Source organism: Suricata suricatta, chromosome 9 (genome assembly GCF_006229205.1).
Source record: "Suricata suricatta isolate VVHF042 chromosome 9, meerkat_22Aug2017_6uvM2_HiC, whole genome shotgun sequence".
Classification (NCBI taxonomy): domain Eukaryota; kingdom Metazoa; phylum Chordata; class Mammalia; order Carnivora; family Herpestidae; genus Suricata; species Suricata suricatta.
Window position 1 is genome coordinate 14283957 of NC_043708.1, and position 15859 is coordinate 14299815.

General features: G+C 47.8%; 1 protein-coding gene across 2 annotated transcripts; it reads left to right on the forward strand.

The window, feature by feature from the left end:
• Positions 1-37: 37 nt before the first annotated feature.
• Positions 38-14295, forward strand: LOC115302115 (tyrosine-protein phosphatase non-receptor type 21). Of its 2 annotated transcripts, XR_003913424.1 has the most exons (8): positions 77-155; positions 4769-4906; positions 6208-6429; positions 8445-8573; positions 8952-9186; positions 10044-10204; positions 10420-10772; positions 11177-14295. XR_003913424.1 is itself a non-coding variant. In XM_029952114.1 (7 exons), exons 2-7 carry the CDS (start codon positions 4772-4774, stop codon positions 10546-10548), a joined length of 1011 nt encoding a protein of 336 aa, XP_029807974.1. In that variant the 5' UTR covers positions 38-155; positions 4769-4771; the 3' UTR covers positions 10549-14295. The 2 variants fall into 2 exon arrangements, 1 of the variants encoding a protein (XP_029807974.1); XM_029952114.1 differs by having other exon boundaries at positions 38-155; positions 10420-14295.
• Positions 14296-15859: the final 1564 nt, after the last annotated feature.

A 15859-nucleotide genomic window follows, 5' to 3' on the forward strand; every position in this document is an offset into this window, starting at 1 on the left:
CCCGCAGAGAGGGGCTGCTCACGCCCTCCATGTCCGAGTCCGATCTCACCACGTCGGGGCGCTACCGAGCCCGGAGGGACTCCCTGAGGCAGCGGCCGGTGTCGGATCTCCTCTCCGGGAGGAAGAACGTCGTGGAAGGCCTCCCGCCACTAGGGGTAAGCCGAATGTGTGGCCGGGTCCTGTCCTTGACTCTGACTCCTGGGGGTTCGGCTTTTGTCTCTTGGAGCTCTTCTCATGCCCCCACTACCCTCCACCCCCATGCGCTATTTGTGACCTATTTGGAACACTTTTGAGTTTGATTATCTAGGGAAATAACGGGCATTGGTTAGAATTTTAGTAGTTTCGCTGGAGATAATTACGTGAAGTGAAAAGGTAACACGGGAGTCTCTGGAATGGAAAGGAAAGAATAAATGAAAGGTTTGGCCAATGAATGCAGCTTTAAGGAAAAAGAAGTTAAGCTTCCACCGGCTTTAGGCCAGGTTGCTTTGTTAGCCACTTGATTGAAACCCTGTGCGGATTTCGGCAGTGGTGTCAGAGAGCAGCATCCTTGGAAAGTGTCACTGATGTCCGAGTGTGTGGTTCCTGCCTGAATCGCCAGGCGGTGATCCCGGAGGGCCGCAGAGTGATCCTGGAGTTGGAAGGGCGGCAGTTTGTCAAGATAAGGTACTTGAATGCTCCAGGTCTCTTTATTTTTATTATTTAAAAAAATTTTTTTAGGAAGTTTATTTATTTTGAGAGTGTGAGGGAGCAGGGAAGAGGAGAGAGAAATAGAATAGCCCAAGCAGGCTCCGCATTGTCAGCTTGGAACACCATGCTAGGCTCGAACCCACAAATGTGAGATCATGACCTGAGCTGAAACCAAAAGTCAGACACTTACCTGACTGTGCCACCCAGGCGCCCCAAAAGCTCCAGGTCTCTTTAAAAGAAAGATTAAGTGAACTGAGAATCCCAGTAAGGTTCCTGGGAGAAAATGCAGCTCTTTGATACTCAGTAGAACAAAGAACCAGCAGTTAAGCACTTGCTTATTTGGGGCAAAATATAAAAGAGCATAACATCATCTCTAGCTGCCATCCCCGGAGCATTTGCCATGTGTCAAGGCCCCTCTGATTTACAACAGGCCTATTGTTCCTTCAGGAGAGAGAACAGACTCTGAGATGTTTAGTAACTTTTCCAAGGTTACGCAGCTAGTGGGTGACTGAAGTGGAATTTTATTGATTTATTTATTTAAAACCAATTTTTTTTTTAAACATTTACTTATTTTTTAATGAGTGGGGGAGAGAGAGTGCAAGCAGGGGAGGGGTGCAGAGAGAGAGAAACGCACACACAGAATCTGAAGCAGGCTCTAGGCTCTGAGCTGTAAGCACAGAACCTGATGCCAGGCTCAAACTCACGAACTGTGAGATCAAGACCTGAGCTGAAGCCGGACGGACGCCTAACCCACTGAGCCACCCAGGTGCCCCTGAACTGGAATTTTAAACCCCATGCTTATTTCTGCAACCTGTTCTCTTATCTGTTATGCTGTTCTGCACTGAGGTATATTGTATATGATATTTTATTAAGTAGTTATTGTTTGTCTAAGCCGTGCTGTTTTCTCTTTCCACCGAAACTTTTTGCGTCCCCAAGCCGTGGCCACACAGGTGTGCTTTTGTCACGGAAGCGAGGCGCCTCTAAGTCCTCGTGCTTCATTGCTCAGGCTTCTGACTGCTCATTGCCTGCACCCCCACACCCCGGCCCTGCTTTCGGATCTAGCTAAAGTGACAGTTAGCCCGTCCATCCTGTCTCCCAGTTCCTGTCAGTGCCAGCAGCTAGGACTCCTCCCCCATCTCTGATAGTTCGCATATTCAGACTTCAGGATCCGGCACAAGTATAGTAGTATCTTCATAAACAGAGAAGGAAATCCACTCCACACAATTTTACAGGGCACATGAAGTAGATTAGCAGAGGTAGACTGAAGCCACTTAACAAGAGTGCTGTGGACTTAAGTGTGTTTGCTTTTAATGAATTGGGGGTTTGAATTTTAAGTTTAGTTTTAATTTTTTTAAGATTACATTCTTACCTACCTGAACGGTAAAGACCAATATCTCAGGTCACCTGGAGTGGAAAGTAAGGGCTCATGATCAGTGATTTAGGGTGGGGACTGGGTGTGGAGTCCCTGAGCCAGCTGGACAGGGTCCTTTCACAGTTAATTCTCTTTCCCTAATTATATCAAGAATTTTCCATCATTTTCTTTTATGTTTATTTTTTTGAGAGAGAGAGAGAGAGAGAGAGAGAGAGAGACACAACTGGAGGAGGGACAAAGAGAGAGGGAGACACAGTTCGAAGCAGGCTCCAGGCTCTGAGCTGTCAGCACAGAGCCTAATGTGGGGCTTGAACTCACCAACCAAGAGATCATGACCTGAGCCAAAGTCAGACCCCTAACCAACTGAGCCACCCAGGCGCCCCTCCCGCTTTGACTTTTAAGACCCACGGTATTAGTACAGTTTTGTGATTGGATGATACTGTTGCTCCCCTTCTTTGGGGTAACTGAGTTTGGCAGCTGTGGCTTGAGGGAAAGGTATAGGACCTAAGAGTAGAAGAACTTGAGTCTGAGGCTAGACCCTCTCGTTTACTAGTTCTCTGCCCAGTGGGCTGGACCTGGCAGCATCGGAACCTCGTCTTCTCCATCTGTAGCATGGGTACAGTCACCTCTGCTCTGCCCGCTAAGTCCCACAGTAGGTTAGGCATGAAAAATGCTTTCTAAAGTCTGTGATGGAGCATAACTGACTTTAGTGTTTTATTGTTCTGACACTGATTACCATATATAAAGAGGCAGCTATGTGACCTTGGGCACGCTGCTGCTTCTCTCTGATTTTTCTCACTTGTAACTCAAACTGACCGCCGAGAGTTGTGGGACCCCGTGAGGTCCTGGAGCACAGAAAATGCTCAGTCACAATTAGCTTATTACTGGAAGGTGGCATCATACTGACTTCCCAGGAACTGACAAACTCCAGCCCCTGCTAAACCCCTGAGACTCTTCATAGTAACATGGGGTTGCCACTGCCTTCATCGTTCTAGCAAATTTAGTTCACATCCTAATGAGAATTGAGGTCACAGGAGTTTAGTATTAATATTAAAAACCATGAACTAAATTGCAGACAGGCAGAAACATTCTGGAGTTCTCCACCCGTCTCCGCCTCCAGGAGCTGGATTGTTATCTGAAAACAAGTGGGCTGGTTGGAGTGCTCCCACGGCTAGGGACGGATCTTCCTCCAGCCCGGGGTGGCGGCTCTCACGTGAACCTTGCGTGGCTGTGCCCCCAGCACTGCGTGTCTGTGCTCGGAGGGCAGGCCCAGTTTAGACCAACGCACCCTTCTTCAAATACTAGCTTTAGAACTGACCTTGCAGGCAGGCAGTGTTATCCAGCATATGGTGCGGTGGGCCCTTCTGGCTCAGTGTCAGGCAGAGACGAGCTGGAGCCAACCCGTACCGGCTGCCGAGAGTGGGCTTGGGTTTTCAGGAGTCTTGTGAGCCACTTGCCTTTTCGTTGGCAGCTTGAACTTGGCCGCGCTGGGAGCATTTCACCATGCAAACTGGCAGACTTTACAAGCCACAGCCCCTTCCCCCACCCCCCCCCCCCCCCCCCCCCCCCCCCCCCCCCCCCCCCCCCCCCCCCCCCCCCCCAGTTGTTCAACAGCAGCATCCCGGGGTTTCCGGCCCGAGTCAGAATCCTGACATTTTAGCCTTCCTCCTCCCCCGTCTCCCTCCCAGGCGGGTAGAGCTGGAGTGAAGCTGATTTCCTTTGCGAGACAGAGTGAGAAAACCATTTCTGTCGAACGAGGGCCATGTTGTAACTGTTACGGCTTCCGAGGGGGTGTAGAAAGTCCGCGTAGACCTGGCGGTCCTGGGCTCGTCTGCCTTGGAGTGGCAGAGCATCACTTTAAGAATCACTTCAGGAAACACACATTTTCAGGAGACAGATGGCCTGTCCTGTACCCCATTGGCCCCAGTGTGACACGATGGAGATGGCAGCCCTGTTTTACTTTCTGGTTAAAAATGTGCAATTCTGAGAGGCATAGGGATTAGCCCAAGTCACACAAGTCTGCAGCAGGACATAGAATAGAATAGAGCGAGCCGGGGGTGACTGAGGGGCTCAGTCGGTTGAGAATCTGACTTCTGCTCAGGTCATGATCTCACAGTCTGTGAGTTCGGTCCTTGCATCGGGCTCTGTGCTGACAGCTCAGAGCCTGGAGCCTGCTTTGGATTCTGTGTTTCCGTCTCTCCTGCCCCTCCCCCGCTTGCACTCTGTTTTTCTCTCTCTCAAAAAATAAAACATCAAAAAAATACAAAAAAGAATAGAGCAAGCACAGCAAACATGTAATTTTACAGAATGATTTAAAGAACTAACATATATATGTAATTTTAAAAATTACAGAAGCCTATTGCAATCACACAACTGCCTTTCAAACCCTTTTTGTGGATGGCCACTGATTTGTGTGTGTGTCATGTTTTGAAATTTGGGAGTCCTGGGAAGGAATGCTGTCCGCCTGGAGCCTCACCTCACATTGCAACAGTGCCTTGAAACCAGTTGCATTTCAAAATGTTGTATCTGGAGGACTTATCAGAGCCTCCCAATGTTTGTTAAACAAATGCACAAGCGTGTGGGGAGTGTGATCTCTCCTGTGGTTGATCACTCCTTCCTTTTGTTTCCAGCCTCCAGTCCATTGAAATTTCTTTTCAAGGGGGTTGTGTTTGTGTATATTTCAGATATACATACAAATATTTTTTATAGGGAATGAAAAAGAGCCGGATAGATGCAAAAAAAATTGGTCCTCTCAAACTGGCCGCCCTGAATGGACTCTCCCTGTCTCGACTGCCTCTGCCGGATGAAGGGAAGGAAGTGCCTGCCAGAGCCACCAATGACGAGAGGGTACGTGCGGGACTGTGGGCCGGGGGTGCCTCCTCTGGGAGCATCCGTGACATGCTGCCAGAGCGCCTTGTGGAGATGCTAGCGAATTTTCGAATACATTTAATCATCGCAAATGAGTGTTGTTGAGGCAAATCTAACAGATGACTTTAGAGTAAATGTTGATTTTGTTTGTTTCCGAATGTTGCTCTTGACCTTCTCCCAGCCATCTACAGCAGTCTTGATATTCGATGGCTTTAAATGAGAGGAGACCTACCAGTATATACGAGTGCACGGGAGATGCTAACTGCTTTGGTTGCGCTGAAAATGTATCTCAAGAGTAAACAGTTAGTGGATGTTTCATGGCTTTCTTTGTGACCAAGATATATTTGCGCTCAGGTTTTTTTTATAATACCAAAATCAGACAGGCATGAATTAATGCTAACTAAAAAAAAATTCATTTGCTTACATCTGGACCATGGAGATAATTTTGAATATTTATTCCTTTTTTTCAGTTCTTATGTATCATAGATTAGAACACTGAAGCGTTTGTTCACAGGGCTTGGAATAGGTTCTTCTACTCTAGGGTTTACTGTTCTCTGGGGGAATTTTCTGTCTCCTAGGAGTCAAAGAATTGACCGTAGATTTAGAGAAAACGAATTCAACAAATTATCTTAGGCCACTTTTCACCTTTAAACAGAACTCTGCATTCTGCTTCTTACCAACAAGATGATTTCATTTGTTGTTTCATTTGTTGGGCACCTGGGTGGCTCAGTCAGTTGAGTGTCCAACTTTAGCTCAGGTGATGATCTTACCATTCAGAGTTTGAGCCCCAAGTCGGGCTCTGTACTGACAGCTCAGAACCTGGAGCCTGTTTTAGATTCTGTGTCTCTCTCTCTCTTCCCCATCCCCCATGCTCTCTCTCTCTCTCTCCCTCTCTCTATCTCTCAAAAATAAATAAACATTAAAAAAAAGTTTATTTATCTTGGGGGGGAGGAGCAGAGAGAGGTGGAGACAGAATCCCAAGTAGGCTCCGCGCTGGCAACCCAGAGCTCAACAAGGGGCTCAGACTCACAAACCATGAGATCATGACCTGAGCTGAAATCAAGACGCTCAACCAACTGAGCCACCCAGGTGCCCCTCATTTGTTATTTTAATTCCTATTGTTAAATAGTTTAGCTTGTTAAAAAGTTAGCTTTGGTTTCACCTAGAGTTTTCTGTATTAGTTAATGCTAGACTTGAAGCAGAAAACAAGTCTTCATATGTGCCGTCAGAATGCAGTGTGGACGTGTGACTGCTCTCATTCCACATATTCCGTTTTACAGTGTAAAATTCTGGAACAGCGGCTAGAACAGGGAATGGTATTCACAGAATACGAAAAAATTCTTAAAAAGCGGCTAGTTGATGGGGAATGCGCAACAGCACGACTCCCTGAAAATGCAGAAAGAAACCGGTTCCAAGATGTCCTTCCCTATGACGATGCCCGAGTGGAGCTGGTCCCAACTAAAGAAAACAATACCGGTTACATCAATGCGTCTCATATTAAGGTGAGCAGAACAGGCAGGGTCAGACATGGGCCGTGAGGTTGTGAGTTAAATCACAAGAATGATGATAAGTATATTTGTGTCTATATTCTAAAAACAGCCTACTTTGAACCATTGTAACCAATGATACCATAAACTGGGAAATGCCTTCACCCCGGCTGGACAGGGAGTGTTTACTACCAGAGCCCAGGCCACATGTGCCCTTACCAGGTGGTGAGTCGCTCGGCCCCAACAATGTTGCCAGGGCCCCGGGAGCACTCAGCCAGGGCCCCGGGAGCACCCCTTGGCCTGACGTTAGGACTTTATTCTTCTAAATCTGAAGGTCTCTTCCTGCCTCCCAAATTCTCTCCAGAGCGGCAGAATTTCTCATTTTTCCTGATCATCTACATCCGTTAATTCTTACATGATAAGAATGTCCGGGTTGCCAAAGCTTTTCCTGGTGAGGGTGCTGTTCTCTGCATCTTCCCTGTCGCTTTTCTACGTCATTCTGTTCCTGGGAGATGCAGAGCCACCATTCCCTAGCTGCAGAGTGATGCCGTCTGGCTGGGGGAGCGGTACCCCCATTAGAATGGGGACAAGTGAGGGGTCCCCGCTGGTCGGCGCTCACTCTCCTGCATCGTTGTGCCTCTTGTTGTCTTCTGGCTGGAGGTCCACTCTGGCACTTCAGGATGGAGAAGTTTCCTGATAGAGAGTGAAGGAGGAAGGATCCATGGCCAGGCCTCTTTCTTCTTTCCCACATTTTATTTCGTTTACAAGTGATACTTGATGAAAGCCTTCCCCTGGGAGTATTTTACAAGAGACCCGACGTTCTGCCCGCAGAGGCCAGCACCCTTGACGCCCTTGGGGAATCTGTGCACGCACTGTGTACACGGGTCTGTGGAATATCTCCTCCCGTCTCCTGACTGGGTGCCTGAGAACGGAGCCACGTCATTCAGAATCAGACGCAGGCTGAGGAATGAGGGAAGGTGCCTGAGCTTCACAGTTCCTGGGCCACGTAACACGCGTGGGACCTGGGACCTTCCTGTACTTTCCTCTGAGTAGAGAAGCGCCGATGCCTCCCCCACAGGCTGTCCATCAGACCCCCCCCCCCCCCCCCCCCCCCCCCCCCCCCCCCCCCCCCCCCCCCCCCCCCCCCCGCAAACAACTACTCGCCGTGGTGACTAGTAGGTCCCAGGGCACCTGCCACCATGCGAGGGAGCGCTCAGTGAGGGGACGTGGCCGGGAGTTATGAGGGTGTGGGCAGAGCAACACCGGGCACTTGGGAAACGGTCCCCGTGGCCGCCGGATGTCAGGGCGTGTGGGGTCTGATCCACCTCTCCTGACTGCGGTTCCAGCAGCCGCTGTGTTACCTTAGCCTGTGCCCGGACCGTTTCTGTAGTGTAGTGGTTATGTTATCACGTTCGCCTCCCCTTAGCCTGTACCCAAGGAGGCACAGTCTTCGATGGTAACTGTGTATCATTCCGGAGGGTGATCTTGACCTCCGTTCAGAGGCGAGACCACTTGGAACAGGAATATTTTTCCTTCTCTAGAAATCTACCATTTAACCTCAGTTTTGGCTTCATTGTTGATTTTTTTTCCCAATGTGTTTAGCACTTCATGAGGGGAAACTGTTTCAGTTTTAGGATCCTATTGTGTTGATACAGTTTTTATAAGAAGAAGAACTGTAACAGCAGCAATAACCATGATTTACTGAGAACTTATTATGTGCAGGCACCTTATGTATTGACTCAGCTAATCCTGCCAGGTGAGGGTTTGTGATACTTTTTATTTTACAAATGACAACAGAGTCTGAGAGGTTAGGCAGATTGTCGCAGGCCCGTTATGTGAATTCAGGGTGCCAAGGTTTATAAACGTAGTCAGGGAATTGTGTTAAGAAGGGGAAGCAGACGAATAAGAGAAGGGTCTTTATTCTGAATTAGTCCGTTCATTTGTTAGTAGCACCATGACCAAACATGCACACGTGCGTGCGTACGTACATATATGTGCCACGTGATTTTGAAAACCTTCTCTGATTTCAGGTCTCCGTCAGCGGAGTTGAGTGGGATTATATTGCCACACAGGGCCCGTTACAGAACACCTGCCAGGATTTTTGGCAGATGGTGTGGGAACAGGGAATTGCCATCATAGCAATGGTGACCGCGGAGGAGGTGAGTCCTCCTTTCTCCTGGTTGATTTCCTCAGCCTCCAGGAAGAGTCCCTGGGGGTTGTGGGGAGCCCTGGCCCCGAGAGGTGGCGGCGGCCGGACGGCAGTTCTGCTCGCCGGACATGCTGCCCGGATGGGAGCGCCTTTGCTGCTGGATCTTGTGTCGGGTTTTGATGGCACTTGTCTTTTTTTTTTTTGAATGTTTATTTATTTGTTTTTGACAGTGAGAGTGGGGGAGAGGGCAGAGAGAGAGAGAGAGAATCCCAAGCAGGCTCTGTGCTGTCAGTGCAGAGCCCGACATGGGGTGTGAACCCGTGAACCGTGATATCATGGCCTGAGCCGAAACCGACCAGGCGCCCCTGGCCGAACTTGTCTTTAACAGGAGGGCGGAAGGGAGAAGAGCTTCAGGTATTGGCCACGACTTGGTTCCAGGCACAACACCGTCACCTACGGGAGGTTTAAGATCACGACCCGCTTCCGCACGGACTCCGGCTGCTACGCCACCACGGGCTTGAAGATGAAGCACCTGCTCACAGGGCAGGAGAGGACGGTCTGGCATCTCCAGTACACAGACTGGCCTGAGCATGGCTGTCCGGACGACCTCAAGGGATTTCTCTGTAAGTGTCTTCATTCCCAGCACAGCCTCTGCCTGAGTCATCCACACAGAGGAAGACTCGGGCTCCTGAAATACTCTCTTTATGTTGTTTCATAGAAGCTTTGGACTTGCTTTATTTTATATTGTTTTACTTTAATTTATCTTTTCAAACATTTTATTTATTTATGAGAGAGAAAGAGAGTGCCTGGGGAAGGGGCAGAGAAAGAAAGGGACAGAGGATTGGAAGCTGGCTGTGCGCCGACAGTGGAAAGTCTGATGGGAGGCTCGAACTCATGAACCGTGAGATCACGGCTCTTCTGAGCCACCCAGGCGCCCTTATTTTATTTTATCTTTAAATGTTTATTTACTTAGTTAGAGAGAGAGAGAGCGAGAGAGAGCGAGCACTCGTGAGCCTGAGCAGGGGAGGGGCAGAGAGAGGGAGAGAGAATCCCAGGCAGGCTCTGTGCTGTAACCGTAGAGCCTGACCCTGGGCTCAGACTCACCACCCTGAGATCATGATCTAGGCCAAAATGGAGAGTTGGATGCTTAACCGACCGAGCCACCGAGGTGCCCCTGGACTTGCTCCAAAATAACAGTTGTACGTGTTCAGTGGAGGTTTTGCAGAAGTGTTTCAAGTATAACTTGGTAGGAAGTAGACGGCCGTACCGGACTCTCAAGAGACCGTCTCCTCCGTTGGATTTTGTAGATGAGAAACCGGAAGCCCAGGCAGAGGCAGCGACTCCCCCAAGACCACACTGCCTGTTTGTGGTACCGGCGTTCTTTCTCCAGAGTCCTCCCAGTCGTGGTGATAATCTGAAAATTGTCAATTTGGTGGGCCTTAACCCGTAAAATTACTTTTCTGTTTCTGACATCTCACAGCGTACCTCGAAGAGATCCAGTCTGTTCGACGCCATACAAACAGCACCAGTGAACCAAAGAGCCCCAACCCTCCGCTGCTGGTCCACTGCAGCGCAGGGGTGGGGAGGACGGGCGTCGTCATCCTGTCGGAGATCATGATCGCCTGTCTGGAACACAACGAGGTACTGCTGTCCTTTTTGGGGGGGCGGCCCAGTGGGCGGGGCTGAAGGCGGGGGAAGGAAAGCGGTCTAACAGTTCTTTCTGAACAAGTTCCCAGGGGTTTCTTCTAGAACACGCTGAGGTAGCAAGGAAGTCCGTCTGCTGACCAGATGTCTGCGCCGGCCGCCCTGCTCTCTGCAGGGGAGTGCCCTCCCCTCACGGCTGTCTCCCCACGCAGGTGCTGGACATCCCCAGGGTGCTGGACATGCTGAGGCGACAGAGGATGATGATGGTGCAGACCCTCTGCCAGTACACGTTCGTGTACCGGGTGCTCATTCAGTTCCTGAAAAGCTCCAGGCTCATATGAGCCCCCACGCTGGTCCCGGGGACCAGTCCACCGTGGAAGTGTCGACGGTGAAATGAAGGGCTGCCTAACTCCGACTCCCTGGGGCCCCTGGGCCCCCAGAGACGGCGTGAGCGTGACGGACAGACTGACGGGCATGGAAGGAGCGGCGGGGGGCTGGAGCCGCAGAGACGCCGAAGAAGGACTGGTTCCCGGGCCTTGCCCTGCTCCGCGCTGTCCCATTTGCGGTACTTGCACACTTTGTGGAGGTTGTGTTTTCCAGACAATTCTCTGTTTTACTGAAGCTCTGCAGGGCAACTCTGGCAATCATTAAGGCGCATAGATTTCTATCTTAAACTAGTTTTTGATAATGGAGTTTTATTTTATGACTTAAAGTATTTGGGGTTTTCTTGTGGAGGAACTGTAACACTCTAGGAGGATGGTCCGCAGGTGTGATTGGTTCCTGTGTAAGTTTGTATTTAAAACCATGCTATCTCTTGTTAGTTTTAAAGGTACTTCACAGATTCGTTACCAAACCCAGCACTACAAGAAGCAGCTAAAAGTGTTATTTTGAAACACGAAAAGCATTTTTATATTCAGAAAATTTTTTATCCAAAAAATTCTATATATTTGTACCTTCTATTTTTTCCAGATGAGAGTTCAACTCATTAAGGTACTGAAATGAATGAAGGCACATGATTGAAAACGCAAGAGAATAATTGGATTCACTATATTATTCAGTATTATTTAAAAACCAAAACGAGTTCGATTTTATTGGTTGGAAATGAGTTGGAAAACCATTGCATAGGGTGGTTTTAAGCACTTTTTTATTAAAGACAGACCTGAGTTTTAACATCTGTGTTGCTTTATAGATGAAACAGTAAGAGTGGACCTTGCTTCAGAAGGAGTGTTTTGGAAGAGCTAAGGAGTAAGTGCACGTAGAATGGTTGGGGCAAGAGTGAGTGCAGTGTAGACGCAAGATGCCTTTGATGAAAGTACAGTATTAACTACCCTCAGACTGAGAGGTGGGGGTGGAGAGCGGAGAGCTTGGGAGTGTGGGGGCTGAGGTCCCCACGGATGGTGGGTGTCCCCGGGAAATTCCCGAGCTGTCGCTAGCAGGGACTCTCTTTCCTTGGAGTTTTTTACACCTAAACTCATTTTTTAAATAAATGAAGTCAGGTTTCGATGACCATCAAAAGCCTTTGAAGGGGCTTTCTTTTCTTTTGATTGAAGGAAGGGAAGAGTTGATAATTTCCCAAAACTACAGCCCAAACTTGTGGGGCCGCCGGAGATCACTGTGGTATTCAAGAGGTGCTCGGGTTCAAGAGGTGCTCAGGTTCCAGCTCCCCGACCTCCTAAACTTCACCCCTGAGGTCAGTTTTAGTGTCTTGGTTCCCCGCTCCCCCCTCCCCCACACTGTTCAGGTGCACCGGGTTCGGTGGGCAGAACCAGGCTGAGTTAGAGACGGAGAGTGTTGCCTTTGGTCTAGGCTGAGATGGCCTTGTCACGGAGGGACTTGAGTAGGTCCGAGGACTAATTGGAACACGTAGCTGAGGAACCATCTTGTTTTACCTTCTGGGGCTGCATCTACTTCCAAGATGTCCCATGCAGGGCTCTGCCCCTAATTGCGGTGTCCTAGGGGTGGTTCTGATTTCTACGTTCACCCCTAAAGCAGTTCAACTCGCTGTGGTGACTGCGCAGTGTGTGTGGCCCTAGGGGAGGCAGGTTTTCCTTCATACGGTGTGGCTCTGACTGTCTCTAAGTTACCCAGAGCCCACCCCCCCAGGAAACTTCAGAAGATATTCACGAAAACGAACACTGGAAGCGGAAGTGGGCGCAGCGCTCACTTAGGGATAAAATGTTCATTTAAAACCCGAAGTTGTTTTAAGAGTCCCGTTTAAGTGACAGCAGACGTGAGTGTGAACCACCGGTGACACAGAGCTCCCGGGAGAGTAGAGTCAGTCAGAGTTTTTATGATGACATTTCCCATCTCCACACCACCTAAAGGACAGGAGCGTTTTCAGTGCTTTCTTGTCTTCCATGGTACATGTTTTTTAAATGCTTTTCTGTCAGGATTACACATCTTGAAGTGTCCCATTGACAAGAACATACTGTAAAACAAAAATCTAAAGAGTAACATATGGTATGTTTGTCTTCCAGTTGTAATAATGGTAAGAAAATTACTTTTGAGGGCTAAGTCATACCGTTTAAATGTCACTCTTAAAATGTCGCATGTTTGGCATAGATTCTACGTTCCATGTAATTTATTGTCCCTTTTGAATATTTAAACTTTTCCAGTTAGTGAATGTGAAAGGACTTCTGGGGAAATATAAATCTGCATTACTAGACTTGGAAATGATGTGATTTTCCAGAGTGAACTGTGCACCGTTGATGCTTCGCAGGGTGCGGCTGTCTGCTGGGCTCCGAGGTGCCTCTGTCCCTTGTGTCTTCTCGTTCCTTGAGAGTCTACCTTTCATATCAAAATTACCGAAATGTACATTTTCCCGAAAAGCAGGTTACGAGCCAGTGTTTCCCAGCAGGTCAATGTTGGCATCGCTGACATCAGTCCTGCTGATTAGCGGGGTCTTCAAAAAAAAAAAAAAGATTTTTATTTTTACATAATCTCTACACCCAACGTGGGGCTCGAACTTACGACCCCACGACCAAGAGCTGCACACTCCTCCCATCCTGGTGCCCCTAGTGGGGTCTTTTGATGGCATATTCTCCCCGAGAGTTTTGAGCACAGAAAGTATTCGTTCGGAATCTTAATTGTAGTCATGATTAATCACTTTTTTTCTGGAACACCTACTGTGAAGTATTCTGAAAGCCCTAGTACTTAGCCTTTAAAACCCTTTGGCAGAATTAAACCAGAAGTTGGACATAGAATGTTTCCTTAGAAGCTTCCAGAAAGAGCAAGATCTAAGCAGAAACACAAAGGAGAGTGTCAGGCTGGAGGACAGAGTGATGACGGTGGGCAGAGCCAACGTTTTCTTGAAGCTTTCGTCGTCACAAGAAAACAGCCCCTTCAGATGGGTTGATGTGTCAATATTCACAACATTAAGAAAACACAAATATATATATTATATATTAAATAAAACCTTGCATGTTTTAAAATCTACAACTGGAGGTCAGCTGTACCTTAGGAGCAGGTTTGAGATTTGCATGAACAAAAGGAAACAAGAATTACTGTTTATTGTAAATCATTTTTAAAATCAGGCTTTTAAAAATTTTTTATTGAATTGAGGTAATCTCTACACCCAACATGGGGCTCAAACTCGTGACCCCGAGATTGAGTCACATACTCCTTGAGCCGGCCAGGCATCCCTAAAATCAGACTTTTTAAGGGAACTCTTTGCTATATAAATATTTAGGGAACTTGTTTCCCATCAAGATTTTATGTGGAACAAGCTAAAACTATCTTTTTCCAGGTTAAAGCCTATTTAAAAAAATCTAAATTGGAGGCGGCTTTTTATATAGCTGAGGGATAGACATTTCAAACATAGAGGAAGAGGGACATTAAGGATTTGCCTGGAAAAAACATTTCTCAAAAGAACATGAGGTTTTCAAATTCCTCTAGATGAGGGCTCCGTTCCAGTATCTACAATTCTAGAAAAACCAGGAAACATCAGAAAGTGCAGTTGTTTAAGGTGTGCATGCATTGGATAAAGGATTTTCAGAAGCAATTGAACAGGTCCTTGGATGGTTTAAAGTGGCCTCCTTTTCTGTGTATTACAGAGAGCTCCCAAATAAAAGTCATGCTCTAGAATCTCAGATGTATGTGTGTTGACTTATTGGGAAATATAGTAATACCTCCCCCATGTCAGCCATATTCCAAGTGGGTGTTAACTTCTTGGCGTGTCCCCCAAAGCGTGTTCAAACTCTCAGGGCTCTGAAAAGGGAAACTGTGGTAGAGACGCAAAGGGCCAATAATCTGAACTCAGAGAGAGAGTCTCCCTGCTACACCCCGGCGGGGAGATCGGAGGAGTTCTCTGCCTGTGGGGACTCAGCCTCAGCAAGCAGTTGGTCACTTTGCCTGGTGTTTCTGAGAGGACTCCGCATAAGTGACTTTCCATCCAGCGTTACAGAAACGCAGAAGGCTCGGGAAGGGGAGGGAGCAGAACAGGATGGGAGTGAGTGAGCGGGGAGCAGGGATGGCCCCTTGAAACCTCCGTGAGGCAGGGCAGGGGTGAAGGAGGGTGATTTGGCAATACACTCCCCTACCTTTCCTGCTGCCCCTTAAATATCCTCCCTTTACTGTCGTTGGCACCAGTGCAAAGCGGAGGATGGGCCAAGAGGGAAGTTCAAGGTCTGTGGCCCCAGCTCCAGAGGCATTCATTCCAAGGCTAAGATTCCCACACAAACAGCATAGGTAGGGTCTGGCTGCGCGTCATGTTTCCAAAAATGACCCCGTGTATTTGAGAAATTAAAAGAGTTTCAAAAATCTAGGGCAAATTAAACTTTTTTGAACATGTTGGTAGGTTAAGGCATAAGTAACCACTTATTTTAAATTATGCTTAATATAAATAAATACAAATGGATGACAAGAAAGGAATAATCAAACTTCTAGCTGCAGAACTAACAGTACAGCTGTTCATTTTTGAAAATTACCAACTAGCTGTATAAATCTTTTGGTCATTATTCCTTAGCTTCCGCTAAACGACTTTGTGGTTTGTACTATTAAAAGACTTAAAATCTCTGAAAGCCTTTGGCTTTAAATCTATAATACAGTGTATCCTCGACTGGCCATAGCAGAACGCGATGCCGCTCTAATAAATCTGCAGTTTGAACTGAACTGGTTCATTCTTCAGCTGGGTAAAAGTACCTCTGCTCCATGTAAGTTGTCAACTGTGTATGCTAGGGACATTTTAACTGCACACGTGGATTTTTTAAAATGTTTATTTTTGAGAGAGAGAGAGAGACAGAGTATGAGCTGGGGAGGGACAGAAAGATAGGGAGACACAGAATCTGAAGCAGCTCCAGGCTCTGAGCTGTCAGCACAGAGCCCAACGGGGGGCTCAAACCCACGAGCTATGAGATCATCACCTGAGCTGAAGTCAGATGCTTAACCAACTGAGCCACCCAGGCGCCCCTGTATCTGGACTTTAAATTCACAATCTAAAAACTTGTGGGGAAAAAAATCTATAGTATTTACTCCTAGGAGCAAGCGTGTGACTGCCAAAGAAATTCAGGAGGTTGGATTATCTGCTTTAACCCGAACATGAATCTGGCCTCAATTTGGGGGACAGGTTAATGAGACTAGTAAGAATTAATGACAACTGGCTTTCCGTGTCAACCTGCTGGTTTGCCAGCCGAGAAAATCTGAACAAATGAACGC